Raw genomic sequence first — 15,287 nt, 5'->3', positions numbered from 1 at the left:
ATATAAATAATGGAGGATAAATACAGAGGGGGAAAATGGAATAAAACATAGAGAGAGGAAAGACAAGGACAGGGAGGACAAAGAAACCAACCACTGAGTGATGTGTCTTAAACTCATGCACCTGAGGACCTGTGTGCACTGACAACAGTTTCTGCTGTCTGTTTCCACTACCTCCACCTCAGAGCATCTCTCTGAATACTATTTTAAAAGGCTGTTAAAAGGCTGAAACACTGGGAGAGAAAAACAACTGGTGGGAGCATTTTTAAAACCAGCCCTGGTCTTTTCATTGAATTGGTTTCTTATAGTTTCCTCTGGCTCTGCAGACTCAACTCAAACACATGAAGGATTTCTGACATGGCAGCAGGTCACAACATAAAACAGCCTGAACTCATTACTGCAGGAGTCTTTTTCTAAGGACTTTTATCAGCTCTATTTAAGACTGCTTGATGACCCAGCATGAGGGACAAACAGGGACACAGTCCTGGATCAGGTGTGCAGAGAGAGAACGGACCAGCCCCAGGACTAAGGACTTATGGTCAATTTCTCCCCCCTTTATGTACAAAAAATATAATTATAAGCCTTATAATCCAATGCGCCTTAAATATGGATTAATATTGATTAATCATGGCTACCATAGTTGGGGGCATCGCCGAAGTAACAGTGTTAAGAACTGGTAAAAAGGAATTTTGCTAAATGCTAACGTTAGCTCACAGGCTGGCCTGGGCTTCTTCTCTTGTTTATTGTTAGAGCAATACAGCGCCCCCCAAAAGTCTGGCATTTGATCTGATCTCTGAAAACGTTTTTTGTGGACGGCAGACACGCCTTCGTCTTTACAGCTCACTCTTTTTGAAAATGGCACAGAAAATAGTTGGATAGGAAAATGTGCGGCTTCGTGTGGATGTAGCCTGAATTTTACTAACTTATCTGACTGTTTTGTTGACATTCCCTTTAGCGCAGCTCCATCTAGTGGATACATAACGCAATCCCCAGCCACTACTGTAGCTTCTATTCTATGCGCCTTATAATGCAGTGCGCCCTATTTATGAAAACAGTTTTCAAATAGGCCATTCATTGAAGGTGCACCTGATACTCCGAAGCGCCTTATAGTGTGGAAAATACGGTATCTTTCCTTTTTAAATGATGTTACCATCACTGCTCACATTCTTCCACGGGTCCTTTACATTGTCATGGCTGTTAACCAATACATCCACCAGGGGGACAGCCCAGAGTCAAAAGTTTATGACAACAACTCAAAAACAAACATGGGGACAGTGGAGGAGGTGTTGCTCATGTACCGCTTGCACATAACAGAGGGACAGGGGCAGGGCTGTGGGAGACAGTGGTTGGACATTGTCATTGGTCTTCAGTGATACTGCTCTGTTTGGTCAGTATCCATGAGCTTTGAGGAAACATGCAGAAATACAGATGAAATGGACGCAGCACACAGACAGAAGACTCTGTTCGTATCTGGATCTGTACTGAACGTTGAGCATAAATGGGCCTTTCATGCCTCAAATACACCAGATATGTCTGCAGTTCTGCTCCACTCTGCTGCGTGTTGGCTGCATTCGTCAACTCACACCAGTCTGCCAAGCTGTATGACTGACAGACATGTGGAGTCACAGACTGAGGAGTTCCCACGCTTCCCCCTCCATTGATAAGTCTCTCTTCATTCATGTTGGGCTGTAAAACCTCAAAGTCGTTGACTCCTGGTCTGGCTCCGCTCATTGTGTCCATTTATCGTTGTAGACGAATTACATCAGTGGCGATCTGTGGCCCCAGCCACTGGGCCTTCAGTAGGACCATGGAACCACACGTGGCAATAAACATTCAAACAAAGAAATAAAAACAATAGCCAGATTCATGTGACATTGAAGTTCAGTATGTTGATAGTTTTGCGGGATTACAAATTTATCATGTTCCTGAACACTGCAACACCTAACACAACTTCAAACAATTAAAAAATCAAGATATAGAATTGAAAAAAATTAACTTAAAACCAATCACTGTGCTCACAATGGGCCTCATTCATGACCAGTGCCTTTGCACAGATTTGTGCTTAAATCATGCGTACCTTTAGTGATATACTGTATACTGTCCCGGTGTCTCCACCTCATCCTCCTTACAATAATGTTCTCCATCTTTTTAGATCACGTTAAAAATAAAGACTAAAATAGAGGAATATGAGAAATAACAGGTACATCCAGAGTAACATACATTTATTTTCTCACTTTTTTTCTCCGTCTTTTTTCTCCTTTTTTTCTTTGAATTTAATGAAATGAGAGAAGCCAGATATATACTCAGTACCAGATGTAAAGGGTGTTTATTGTTGACTTGTAAGATGTGCAAATGTATATGCTGGTTCAGACAGTTACATTAAATAGTGATTGCTGTGATTGTTTATTGCATTAAAATGTGCCTGACACTCTAGAAACCTGCCTCTGAGGCTTTGATGACATGTGCGCACATGTCTGTCACCAAATTACAGCTGCAGAGGGTGTGCTCCGCTTTGTGCCGAGGATAGACCAGGTTGGAGCTGGCGAGCTTTCAGCGCACTTTTTTTGGCACAAAATTGTCACTGCACCAACATGAATCTGCTGACACCTCCCCCTGGTGTGCCGTCATACCCATCTCTGCGCAGATGGTCTACCAAATTGTTAAATTGGCAGCGCACAGCGCTGCGCCGCACGAAATTAACACTGTGCGGGTTGCGCCAGGCTTGCGCCCCCTGCGCTGCGCCACAAAATTAGAGCCCCCTGTGTTTCAAGATGGGGTCCATGAGCCTGTGCAGTCCACTGTAAAAAATATACTTATCTATTTTCATCCATTTCTTTAGCATCTTGGTTTTTCAGAATCCTCTGCACTTTTTGCAATAGATTGTCTCAATTGTAAATACGTTCAATGCAGTCTTTAACACCTTTATCTAAAACTTATCCTGCTTGCATGTGAGAAATCAACACTTCATAACGTACTGCAGAACGGTGTCTCAGCCAAAAGATCTAAACGTAAACTGTCCAAGTCTTTGTCATGGAACAAGCAACCAATACACACAGATCACAACCCAACATGATGAGTCAGGGTCACAGAGGAGGTGAGCATGGAGCTGAGGCTGGAGGGTCAGAGGTGAACCTGATAGTAACAGCAGCTCATAATCGTCCGTCTTGCCTGGGTCTCTGTTGGTAAACAACTGTCCAGTCCTGCCTGAGGTGGCTGGTCAGAGAGTTGAGGGATTACAACCACAGACTCAGTCTCTGTGAGTTTTTACTCAGTGTTTCCTGTTTAACTGCATGGTACACAGGAACAGTACTCAGAGTGGAAAAAAGCATTCTGCGTGAATGTGTGTCCTCATTTTCAGCCTTGCAGAGGTCAAAGGCCACGCTTGAGGGACTACAGCAGCATGTCAAATATGACACCGCTCCCAGAAAATGTTTAATTCAGCCAGCCTCCCTCAGTCCTCTGAGCCCGCTCGGTGGAGGAGGGAGAGAGATCTGAAAACTACTGCAGAGAACATCATCTTCTGCCTCTCACTGGTTTTATTTTTGTGTTGTAAACCAGAAACTAAAAACGATCTAAAACTCTCTGTGGAGCACTGCATGTAAGCTGGTCTTTATCATTCCAGTCCATTAATCATCTCAGTATCTATTATCTGATCTGACGGATGCTAAAACAAACATGATTTATCAGAGGTACTCTGATCTAGAATAACTGAGGGTTAACGAGTGCAGATCTATCTTTCAGCTCTGAAAGAAAGCTTGAATAAAATTTGCAGCAGCTGTGATTCCGCAAATCAACTTTTAAATCCTATAAAATTTGTGCTTCTTCCCAAACTGTAAACATCACTCTGTTACCGGGGTCAATGATCTGCATCTGTCTGTGTAGGTCTTCATCATGACAACCATGCCTATACCGCTCACACAGAGCAAACTCACAAACACATCCACGGCTTTCCAAATGGACTGGAATGATCGCCTGTACTGTAAATGCTGGAATAATTACATCACCAGCAAATGTGCTGTTTTAACAGATAAAATGCAAAAGCATAAGACCAAACACTGCAGATGAAGAAATCAAAATAAAAATGCTCAAGAATTGATGGAGCTCTAAGTACACTAAACTTATTATCAAAGAGGGCAGCTGGCTTTGCTTGATATGAGGGAGAAGTGTTAGAATCATCAATGTCAGCAGAGTCAAAGAGACTGTGATAGTTGGGAAAAGCAGAGAATCATGAGAAGCTCAGGAGTTCAGGGATCTCTGAGGCTGCACTGGGATGCTCAGGGCTAGTGCTAACTGCAAGGCTAACAGTGCTTCATATCAAACAGTGACTGCTGAGCAAAAATATGAAGCCCAAGGGAAGTGGTAAAAACTGCAGTTCCTCGAGAGTCCACTTGAGGCTGGCCAAAGAAACACCAAAAACCTCATACACACCTATATGAAAATAATATCTTTACATTGTTTACAAATAAACATGTAAACAGAGTAAAATAAAATAAAACAAAATAGAATATTTATATTCATCTCTTTTCACAGCAGCTCACAGACAAAGTGAAATAAATGCAATAATAAAAATAAAAATATAATAATAATAATAATATGAAAAATAAAGTTCAAAGCCTAGTTCAAAGACTAATTCCAGTCTGTTGTTTTCTTTGTCCTTATTTTGTTGCTGTTTACTGTTTGGTGTTGATGCAGAAATAGCATTAACACAACATTTGTTCATTTTCACTTTATTGTGTGCATCAGTATTTATGTTCAAAGTGACCAAAATAAACTTAACTTAAAAAACATAAAAAAAAAAAAAACGTTTTTTTTTCTCTATTGGCACACACTATTAAGCTAACGAGTTTTGCCCCTATAAGGCCATGGCTGGAGCTGCCTGCAGAGAGGCTAAAGGTCTGCCTCTGACACATCCCAACTCAAAGAAATTTTGGTTGTTCTGCATTTTAATATGGTTCCTGTTGAAGATAGGCTTCAGAACTCTCCATCATGAACAGATGGGTGATGTCATGAAGACGATGTCCATATAGTAAACAGAGTATGGTTGAATATACAACTAACTCATGTTCTGTGAGTCTGACAGCGGGCAGAGTCAGTAAATTGGACTGCTGTATGCAGCTGACTCAGAGGAAACTGTCCCAGGAGGAAGTAGACCATGGGATTGGCTGAAAGGAGGAGGTGGAACAGCTGGTCCTCTGGTGTGGTCAGAACAACCTGGAGCTCAACCTACTTAAGACTGTGGAGATGACAGTGGACTCTAGGTGAAACCCCCCTTCCCCAGCCCCCCCAACATTCTCAACAACACTGTGACTACTGTGGACTCCCTTTGGTTCCTTGGATCCACTATCCCCTGGGACCTGAAGTGGACCTTCTACATAGACTCCATCAGGAAGAAGGCACAGCAGAGGTTGTACTTCCTCAGACAGCTCAGGAAGTTCAACCTGAACCAAGACCTGCTCATTATCTTCCACACCTCCATCATCCAGTTTGTCCTGTGCTGCTCCATCTCTTTTTGGTTTTCTTCAGCCTTTAAACACCACAGGTACAGACTCACTCTGGACACAAACTGTTTAAACTGCTGCTTTAACTTATGTGTATATACTTTTTATTCTTCTCTGCACATAGCTCTTTATTACCATTTTATTATCTATATTTTTTAATACTTAATCCCTATTTCTTTCTACTTTTGTAATATTAAGTGTGTGCTTATAATAATTGTACAGAGAGAGTGTGGCTTATCGGAGCCAAAATTCCTTGTATTCTTCAGATACTTGGCAAATAAAGGTGATTCTAAAAGTCTTCCAGGACTGCCACCATCGAACCCCTGATGAGAGTCTGTAAATGAAGAAGTAACTGTACCTGACATTCCTCTGACTCTACCCCTTCCCCTCAGTTCATCCTTCATGCTCACTGTCAGAGTCCAGAGCCCACTTGTTGTAGATCTTTTGTAGAATCAACATCAGCAGTCTGCTGAACAGGTGTGTTTATCACCACATGCTCACATAACCAGATGACCTTGGGTTTTCATCAACAGGTGAGCTTTATGTCTTAGCTCTACAGACCTGGAGCTCTTTTGTTTACAGGTCTTGTTTTACAGCATGTTTCCTCTCCTGGTTTCAGTTATACTCTCTCGTCTGTGACTCACCTGTACTTCACCTCATCCCAGTCCTCCTCCCTCTCTTAAAACTCTTTGGTATGACTGATTCCTTTTTCTTTTTCATTAGCTGTATCAGCTGTGTAAAGACAGCAGGTTTTAATATAGTCATGGCATGTCTTGCTTTGATATGTGGACTGTAGGACCTTGCTGAAGTACCAAACCAGTCCACTGAGGAACATGACTGTGACATATAACAGATAAAAGTCCTGTTATTTCTCTGTCTGCAGCTCTTCTCTCTCTGTCTCTGAAGGACACAGCTCAAATTAAATCAATGAATGAGAGTGTGTGACAGTTTCCTTTAAAATAATCCTCAGAGAGTGTGTGTCTGCACGTATAGAGGACTTGGAGTGTTTGTGGATATGACTGTGCTTGTGTCTGTGTTTGTGTGTGTTGCATAATGGGAGTCTCTTCAGTGTTCCTCTGTTGCCTTCTGCCTGTGGTGATAAGCAGATGATGAAAGCCTGAGACTCTGATTGTGTGTTTGGTGTGTGTGTGTGTGTGTGTGTGTGTGTGTGTTACCTGCTGTTTGTTGCCGGACGAGGGGAGAGGGTTGGACACCATGGGTCCAAATATGTCCAGGTCATCGCTGGTTGCTGCAGCTCCACTCGGGCTCTTCCCTCCTCCCTCTGGAGCATCTGAGGTAGAGATGAAGAGCAAAGGATGAGAAGCTACAGCTGTAACACCAAACACACCTGATGACCAGATTGTTTTAAAGACGAAAGCTCTGGGATATTGGGCAGCTGTTTGGACATTAGAGTGATCCAGTCTGAAATGATGATCAACAAAGAGCTGTCAGATCTACAGAATTTGATATTTTACATTGTGAAGCACAGACTGTCATCTCTGGTGTTATGATTTTGAGATAGATACATTTTCTCAAGGAGACAGCACAGTGTTTCATGATGATTAGTTCAGCTTTACTTTATTGTAAAGCAGTGCTTGCTTTATGTAACATCTAATCAGTTTCAATCTCATTAACCCTTGGTTAAGTTCTGCCCTGTCACAGCCCAAGATGTAATCAAAAAATGTAATAAAGCCTGAAATGTAATAACCCACCCAAAATGTAACAAGTTGTTATATTTTTGGCAGAAAGTTATTACATTTGGGGTTTTGTTCAATTACATTTCTGGTTCGGCACGTTTGTTACATTTGGGCTTTTACACCCCCCCAAACGCAATGAGCCAATCACAGTACAGAAAGCCATTACAATACATTCAGACATTCTCTCCCTGGACGTCCATTGAAATTCAATTCAATTCATTCAATTCAAAGAACTTTATTTATCCCTTAGGAACTTTGTTTGTGCAGAGCATCAGTGCGTGTACAATACAACAAGCATTCAAACAGTCAACCTAAAAATACTGATACAGGAAAATTAATTAAAATGAATGAGTGGATAAATAGAGCTAATAAAAAACAGTTGATTAAAATACTGAAGGTAAATAAATAGGTGATAAAAACACACAGGCATAGGCTCCTGCAAACATACATGGAGCAGGCTTTTATGAGCTTCTTCCAGAAGTGCAAAGTGCAAAATTACAGTGTGCATATACAGACAGGTCAGGCATTCATGAGCCGGATGGATGTGGGTATGAAGCTGGACTTTGCTCTCTTGGTCCTGAATGTCAGAGATCTGTATCTCTTGCCTGAGGGCAACAGGTTGTAGTGACTTTGCAGTGTGTGCGTGGTATCCGAGGCTATATGTGTACCTTTTAGTTTAATCCTTCTGTTGTAAATGTTGGTGAGTGAATCCCGCTCCTGTCCAATTATTTTACTGCTCAATGTTATGATTTTGTTGAGTGGGCTGCAACGGATGTTGGATAGTGAACCAAACAAGGCTGATATATTGAAGATGATGACGCATTCAATGAAGCATGAATAGAAAGCTGTCAGGACTGACTGGTGAACCTGGAGCCTACGAAGCTTCCTCAGGAAAAAGAGGCGCTGCTGGCATTTAAGGAAATTAGTTAATTTGCAGGAAATTAGTTTTTGTTTGGCCTCATGAGTTTTTTTAAGACCTAAGATTTAAAAATGGTCAAACTGTGTTCATGGGTTACATGCAACTTCGACACAAGGTAACCAAAAAGGCTGAGTGACTGGGCGTACAGGGCCACAAAATTAACAAGTAAAATTAACAGATGTCTCCATCTGCTCTAAGGTAAGCTGACATTGTATTTGAGGCAGCAGATTGTGACTTTGCTGTAAAGAAAAATAAAGTTATCTTTAACACCAGAACCACCACTACAGTCTGACAGACAGTTTTCGAATTTCTCCAATGTTAGCTCCTAGCTGTGTCATTCATCATGTCTCTGTGTTTGTTGGGAGTTTATTGGCCTGTTTTTTTCTAGTTTTTGTTCTTTGGTGATCATACATCATTGTTAGCTGTTGTCTAAAGGGCTGTAGTTAAGCTAACATTAGCTTGTGGAGCTTAGCGTCATTGGCTTATCTGTAATAGCCAAGACAACAAAGGTTGTCAAACACTCTGAATGACTCAGTGTAAATCCTGTAGCTCCAAACTAACAGAGACACACTCTTGGTAAAGATGGTAAAAAGGAGGTTATATTTTTGTCCAATGCTGATCCTAACTAGATGCTGTTTATCAGGTTGCTCTGGGAGCTGTAAATTTAGTCTGTAACTGAAGCTTTTTATCAACCTTCTCAACAACAAAACGCTTCATATATCCCACCAATCTGGATTTTAGAGCCTTTTGGTGACTTCTAAATTATGTTTGAGCTTTATGTCCCCAAAAATCATCATTAGCATCCTGTGAAATGTCTCCTACTGTGACACCTGCCATAGCGCCTGTCACGTAATGTTCATCGTTTGTCTGAGAGAGTGAAGGGGGCGTGGCTTTTAATCCGTAAATAAGTGGAGGAAGGGGCCTGTTTCTGTGGGAGCCAAATATCAATCTAATCAGAAGACACATGAGGACAGTTTAAGCTGTAAAATATACAGAACTTTCTCACGGCATGAGGCATTTAAATAAAGAAAAACAAATGACTTATATGAAATAAAATTAACATCAATGATGGCCCTGTAACTGTTTCAATAGATGATTTTTCATGATTTTGTTTTGATTATTCATCAAAACAAATTAAAAAATGTGTTGGTTTCAAACCTAGCACCATTTCAGTCCCTTAAACATCATTATATCTAACTGATTTACATCAAACAGACTGTTTAAGCACCTAGCGGACAGACTCTTTGACACGCCAACAACAGGGTTTGTTTGTTTTTCAGACCATTCACACTGAAGACAAACACAACTTGATGTATTAATGAAAACAGTGTTAGACTTCTAATGAACCAGAGAGCAGACAGGATTTAGAAGACGTATAATTAAAGAACAGACGAATAAAGAGCGATTAATGGAGCCGGGAACAGAATGTGAAGGCAGTGTCACTAATGAGAACAATTCAGCGTGACCTTGTGGAAATGAAGGTTATTTCCAAAACAAACCGCACAGCTCAATTTACCATTAGCATGCCTGTTAAATGTCTGATAAACGCTCTCCTCGGTCGTTCTGCTTTGATTCATGTGTCTTCTTCTGCCCTTGGAAAAATACTTAATAACTTAGTCATTACAAATGTTTTAGAAATGAACTCATCAGGGACTGAACTCAGAGAGGAAAGTTCTGTATCACTAAAAAAGCTTCAGGAATATGAACTTTAAAATGCCTTTCCTGTCAGAAGAGGTGAAGTGTGGAACAAAAATGAGCTGTATTCACACTCGGGTTGGTCAGATCCTTCATATTGCTCACTCTTTTACAGGGATTTGAGGAAAAGAAGAAGCAGGATCAGCTGTTATCATTTCAGTCTTTCAAAATATGTACTCTATAGCAAAAAAAAGTATAGAAGCTAAAATTTATTTAGCCTGTTTCTTTAATGGGTTCTACTTTATGGAGTTGATAACATCACTTTGATGACATCACTGCTTTGACATATTTCATGGGTGTGTTTTTTTTTTCTTTTTTCTCTTTTACTTATTGTGTGTGGTGGTGTAAATTAAGATTGAACTTGCATATTTTTTGTAGATAGTTACTTACACCTTAGTTGTAGCTTTCCATCATCATTTGTTTAGTTTCATCCAGTATCATTTTCCAGTTTTGCCTTAACTACATGTTGGCCCATCTAAGATTTTAGATTTTTGGACAAAAAACACTTTCAACTGGTTATTGGACCCTTTTGTATTTTTTGGATGTGTCACAGAAGAGAAGAGCTTTACCGCAGCAGCTGAACTGTTAAAAGACAGCAGCAACAGCCTCACTTACGGGACACATTTAAACTATTTTATCTTTCCATTGATAAACTTAATGTTAAAAAATATTATTTAAACTGCCAGGAATCCAGTGAACGTGCACAAAAGACCTGATAGTTTTCCTTAAGTCCTGAAAAAGTACGATTTATGTTTTACTTTTAAATGGATTAGGGCTGAAAAACTGAGTGGATATGTGCTCAAAAGAGTTCAGTTCAGTTTAGTAAAGTTAGTTTAGTTTAGTATATTTGCACACAGAGGATCTGTTTAAGAATGAGTTTTACACTAATTTTTCTAATATTTTGGGAAAGCACTGAAGAACTGAGATTGGATTGTAGTTTGTAAAATGTCCTGGAACCCTTGATTTAAAAAGCGGAGTAATAGAAATAGTATAATAGTATTTTTTCATTTTTTATTAAAAGTATTTTTTCAAATCAAAACAAGTTTGCTACTTGCACCTTGCATTCGAACCTCAAAAAGCATCCACCCCTCTCTCTGGAGTTAGTTTGATCCAAAGACGCTACAGGAGGTCCTCTCTGACTGCAGGTTACACAGACACACACAGGTAGCTGTGTGATATTTGTTGTTGGAAAGTTGACTTTAGCATCAGCTCTTTGTTAAAACACATTTTTAATGACTTAACAGTTTTATGGATGGGACATCTACCTGGCTTCTTAGGAAAAGTGAGAAGAGAAGATCAACCGGTCTTACGTCTGTGCATCAAATGCTAATGCTAATAAACGGATAGGTTAACATACTTGGATTAAAAAGCTGTTTCATGGAGCAGGGAAGATATGTGGGTGCACTTTGTTTGGTTAGGTATTCGTTTTGATTAACAAACAAACTAACTGAAGGTCAACCTGACTGTACAGAACAATACACATTTATCATTTATACATATTCAGTAACGCTAAGAGCTCAATCCTTTAACCGTTACTCTCCATCTGAATCTCCAAAGACTTGTCTCTTAAGTTGTCATTATGAGATTAATGTGATGAAAATTAGAAAAAAAAAAGGATGTGACAGTAGAGCCCAATCTTCATATGAAACTGACAAGCCCTCCCCCATTCAGTGTGCTGATAACGAAATATTCAGTCTGAAGATCATCTTTATTAAATGGGTTTATACGTGGTTTGTGGTGTTTCTCCCAGCCTCAAGTGGACAGTGGAGGAATTGCATTTAATAACACTTCCACATAGGCTTTATATTTTCAGACTGGAGGTTGCTGCTTAGTATAAATCCAGGGTGCTGTGATGATAGTTTTCCATATTTTGTGTTTCAATCATAGAGGCTATTGCTTCTAGGAAACAGCAGCCTTCATAAAAGAGTCTTTCTCACAGTCTTCTTTTAAAATACAAAGAAGGCTCATTTGAAACTCTCTGGTCCCAAAGATAAGTATGGTCAGAGACAAACTGTGTGCTGCAGAGAGAGCTGTTTCCCTTGAGTTTAAAGAGAGCAGCTCACAAAACACAATGCACAGTCATCTAATGGAAAGAAAGAGAAGGGGACAGAGCGGCTGAAAGAAGGAGCTGAGGGTGAACTATGTGAGAGAGAGTGAGCAGCAGAGGTCATTTCTATAACCCAACGGATAAAACATCCATAATTAAGCCCTTTCCAAGAGTTAACAGAGAGAGAAAGAGAAGACACACATACAGTCTCTATATCAACACACGCAGACCAGAGCTCAAGAGCCCCACAGTTTCAGAGCTGCACAGTTTCAGAGCTGCACAGTTTCAGAGCTGCACAGTTTCAGAGCTGCACAGTTTCAGAGCCTCTCAGATTTTGAGCCTCAAAGTTTAAGAGCTTAATAGTTTGGAGCCTTTCAGTTTTAAAGCCTCACAGTTTCAGAGCCTCAAAGTGACTCAAAGCTTAAGAGCCAAACTGTTTTAGAGCCAAACAGTTACAGAGCTTCACAGTTTTAGAGCCACACAGTTACAGAGCCTCATAGTTTTAGAGCCTTACGGTTTTAGAGCTTCACAGTTTCAGAGCCTCGCAGTTTTAGAGCCTTACAGTTTTAGAGCCTCACAGTATCAGAGCTTTACAGTTTTTTGAGCCTCACAGTTACAGAGTCTCACTGTTTCAGGGCCTCACAGTTTTAGAGCCTCATAGTTTTAGAGCCTCACAGCTTTAGAGCTTACGGTTTCAGAGATGCACATTTTCAAAGCCCCACAGTTTGAGGCCTCTCAGTTTTTAAGCCTCACAGCTTTGAAGCCAAACAGTTTTAAAGCCTCACGTTTACAGGGTCTCTCAGTTTCAGAGCCTCATCTTTTTAGAGTTTCACAGTTTTGGAGCCTCGCAGTTTCAGAGCTTTACATCCCCCTGTCAAAGACTGACTCAGATTGAAGTAGTGTGACCTCCGGCTGTACATTTCAGCTGGTGAACGGCACTTTGTGGGGCAATAATGCTCGAGTAAGGTCCAAATGGTCCCTATGACTGCACTTTAAAATATGGAAAGATGGCAGTCTGTTGTGCTGTAATGAGTGGTGGCCATGCCACAGCACAGGAGCTGGTGAACCTTGCTGAACCATAATTTGCACCTCGATGGAAGGGGACCAGTGGTCAGTGTTCACTTCTGGTCAGGCTGAGGGTGAGAGGTTAGACAAAATACAGTCAACAACCTCTCCTGAAAACAGAGCCTCAATGACAACTGTGGAAAACAAGGGTAAATGGCAGCCAGAGCCTCAGCTACTTTGCTATCATGATGTTACCATTGCTGTTTGTTCTTTATGGTTTCAGATTGAGTTTCAGCATTATCCAAAACACAAACAATTACACAGGACTTCTTAAACTTGACAAACTTATCAACCCAACCCTGTTATTCTGAGGGGCCAGTGTCTCTTTCCAGAAGAAGTGGCCTTTATGAAGTATTTGTGAGAAACTTTGTGCTTCTGTCATGATTCGATCGATACTTTCAGTTACCCTCTGCAGGATGTAAACTTCTGACAGTTGTGTTACTTTGTAAAGTACTTGAGGGATGAACTCCATCAGGAACGTTAGATCCTCTCACAGGGCTGATCAGGCTGACATGTGTCACTCATGCTGTTCACGCAGAGAAGAGAAAAATACTACTTCCTCTTCCCATCACTGAAATCTCCCCTCCCGGCCCAGAGATACAAAGGATACACTGCCATGTCAGGCACTGTGCCCTCCATCCTTCATTAACTATGCAGACGCTGCTTGAGAGCTCTCTCAACCTCACCATGGAAACAGACCAACGGTTCAACAGGCACACACACACACACACACACACACACACACACACACACACACAAACAGAATATAGAGATAACACTGGTTCACACATTTGTGAAGTAGGGCTGCACGATTAACCATCAAAGATTGTGCTCCTGATCAACACGCATACGTGGTCTTATTTCCAAACATGGACGATTCTTAAGCATTTCATTTCATGGCTGCATTGTAAACAAAGGCCCCCTAAACGCAGCACCACTGCTGCCTTCTCCTTCAACCAATGGTAAAGTGTCTTTACAACACCTGAGCCTGCTGCTGCTGGCTGATCACTTTACTTGAATGACTTGGTGCAGCTGGACTTTACGTCGTCTATTCCTCCTCCGGCTAGCTTAGCTTAGCAAACACGGTTTCCCAAGAAAACTCTGATTGAGGATTAACACTACAAGTTTTACATAAGAAACACTGGAACATTTAACATGTTACATATGTCCTAACGTACCAAAACAACAGAGAAAACTTAGTGTTAGCTTGGTGCTAACATATATGGGAAATTGCATTGATATGCTAGCAGTTCGCATACGTAAATAAAACTTTGGTTTTAAAGCAGATTTTCCACTTTCATCACAGAAACATATCACAGTTAGTCTTTGTAAACAACACTGAAAACTTCAAATGTCAAAATATTCACAGGTCAATTTTTTTTTTAGACAGGAAGAGAGAAGAAAAGTCACTGCAGGCTCATGGCTGACTTCATAACTACAACACAAAGTAGACACTAGATGGCATTGCAAATTTCATATTAATTTACGTATAAACTCAATGAATGTTGACACAGAAAACCTGTAGAGCTACTTTTTTACACAGAAAATCTACAGGAAGAATTGATAAGGGAATCGATGAAAAATCAGATTGCAAAGCAGAATCAATGAGGGCATTGCTATCAATAAAATCTGATCAATACCCATCCCTGTGAGTGACCTTTTGAATGTTCTTTTAATTTTTTTTTTTTAAAGTTCATCAGTGCAAAAAAGATTTTCTGAAAAAAAAAAAAAAAAAAAAAAAAAGCTGCACCAGAGAATTGTGATCTTAATACTACGCAAAAAAAAAAAATCCCATTTTTGCCAAAATCGTGCTGCCAAACTGAGACTTTAGAAAGGTAGTTCATACACCAATGGTTAAGATCTGGATTTCTACTTTCTCTTTCTTAAACAGTATGTGAACTTCATCAACAGATTATGTTTTCTGGGCTTATGAATAAAAAGCAGAACAGTTTTAATACCATCTCCTCAGAGGATGTAGCTTGTTACCGAGTTGGAGAAAAGAAGGACTTCCTTTTTAACATCAAGGCTGCTTTATTTAGTCCGTGTGTGATGAAGCATGAACACACCAATGATCTCCTAATACAAGCAAATAATGATCGTTTCAGAGGAACCAGCTGTGCACATCCTCTCCACGTTTCTTCCTGTCTCTAGAGTCAAAGAGGCCAAGGTGTGTGACAGAATAATCAGTATGTTTATCGTGCATTTAGAAAAAACTAACCAAGAGGGATCTCTCTTCCTGGTACAGCCTCTATGAGAGGTGGCGCTTAATATGACTGATAAAACAAAGTATACAACATGCCACACAGACACCAAACTTGTTGTGTCTTCAGTGATATTTTCAATTTTCTGCTCCTGTGTTTGTCTGGAGA

General features: G+C 40.4%; 1 protein-coding gene across 5 annotated transcripts in view; it reads right to left on the bottom strand.

Moving 5' to 3' along the window:
* LOC141794859 (stromal membrane-associated protein 1-like) overlaps positions 1-15,287 on the bottom strand; it is a 183,374-nt gene that overhangs the window by 25,450 nt on the left and 142,637 nt on the right. For all 5 annotated transcript variants that reach the window (XM_074675425.1, XM_074675426.1, XM_074675421.1 and 2 more), the window contains exon 8: positions 6,671-6,786. In XM_074675425.1, coding sequence (XP_074531526.1) covers positions 6,671-6,786 — 116 coding nt within the window. The remainder of the gene's footprint in view (positions 1-6,670; positions 6,787-15,287) is intronic.

This window comes from Halichoeres trimaculatus, unplaced genomic scaffold (genome assembly GCF_033239565.1).
Source record: "Halichoeres trimaculatus isolate MK-OKI-2021-1 unplaced genomic scaffold, fHalTri1.1 fHalTri1_scaffold_8, whole genome shotgun sequence".
NCBI lineage: Eukaryota > Metazoa > Chordata > Actinopteri > Labriformes > Labridae > Halichoeres > Halichoeres trimaculatus.
The sequence above is the reverse complement of the archived record's forward strand: the minus strand, read 5'-3'. Positions and strand labels throughout refer to the sequence as shown.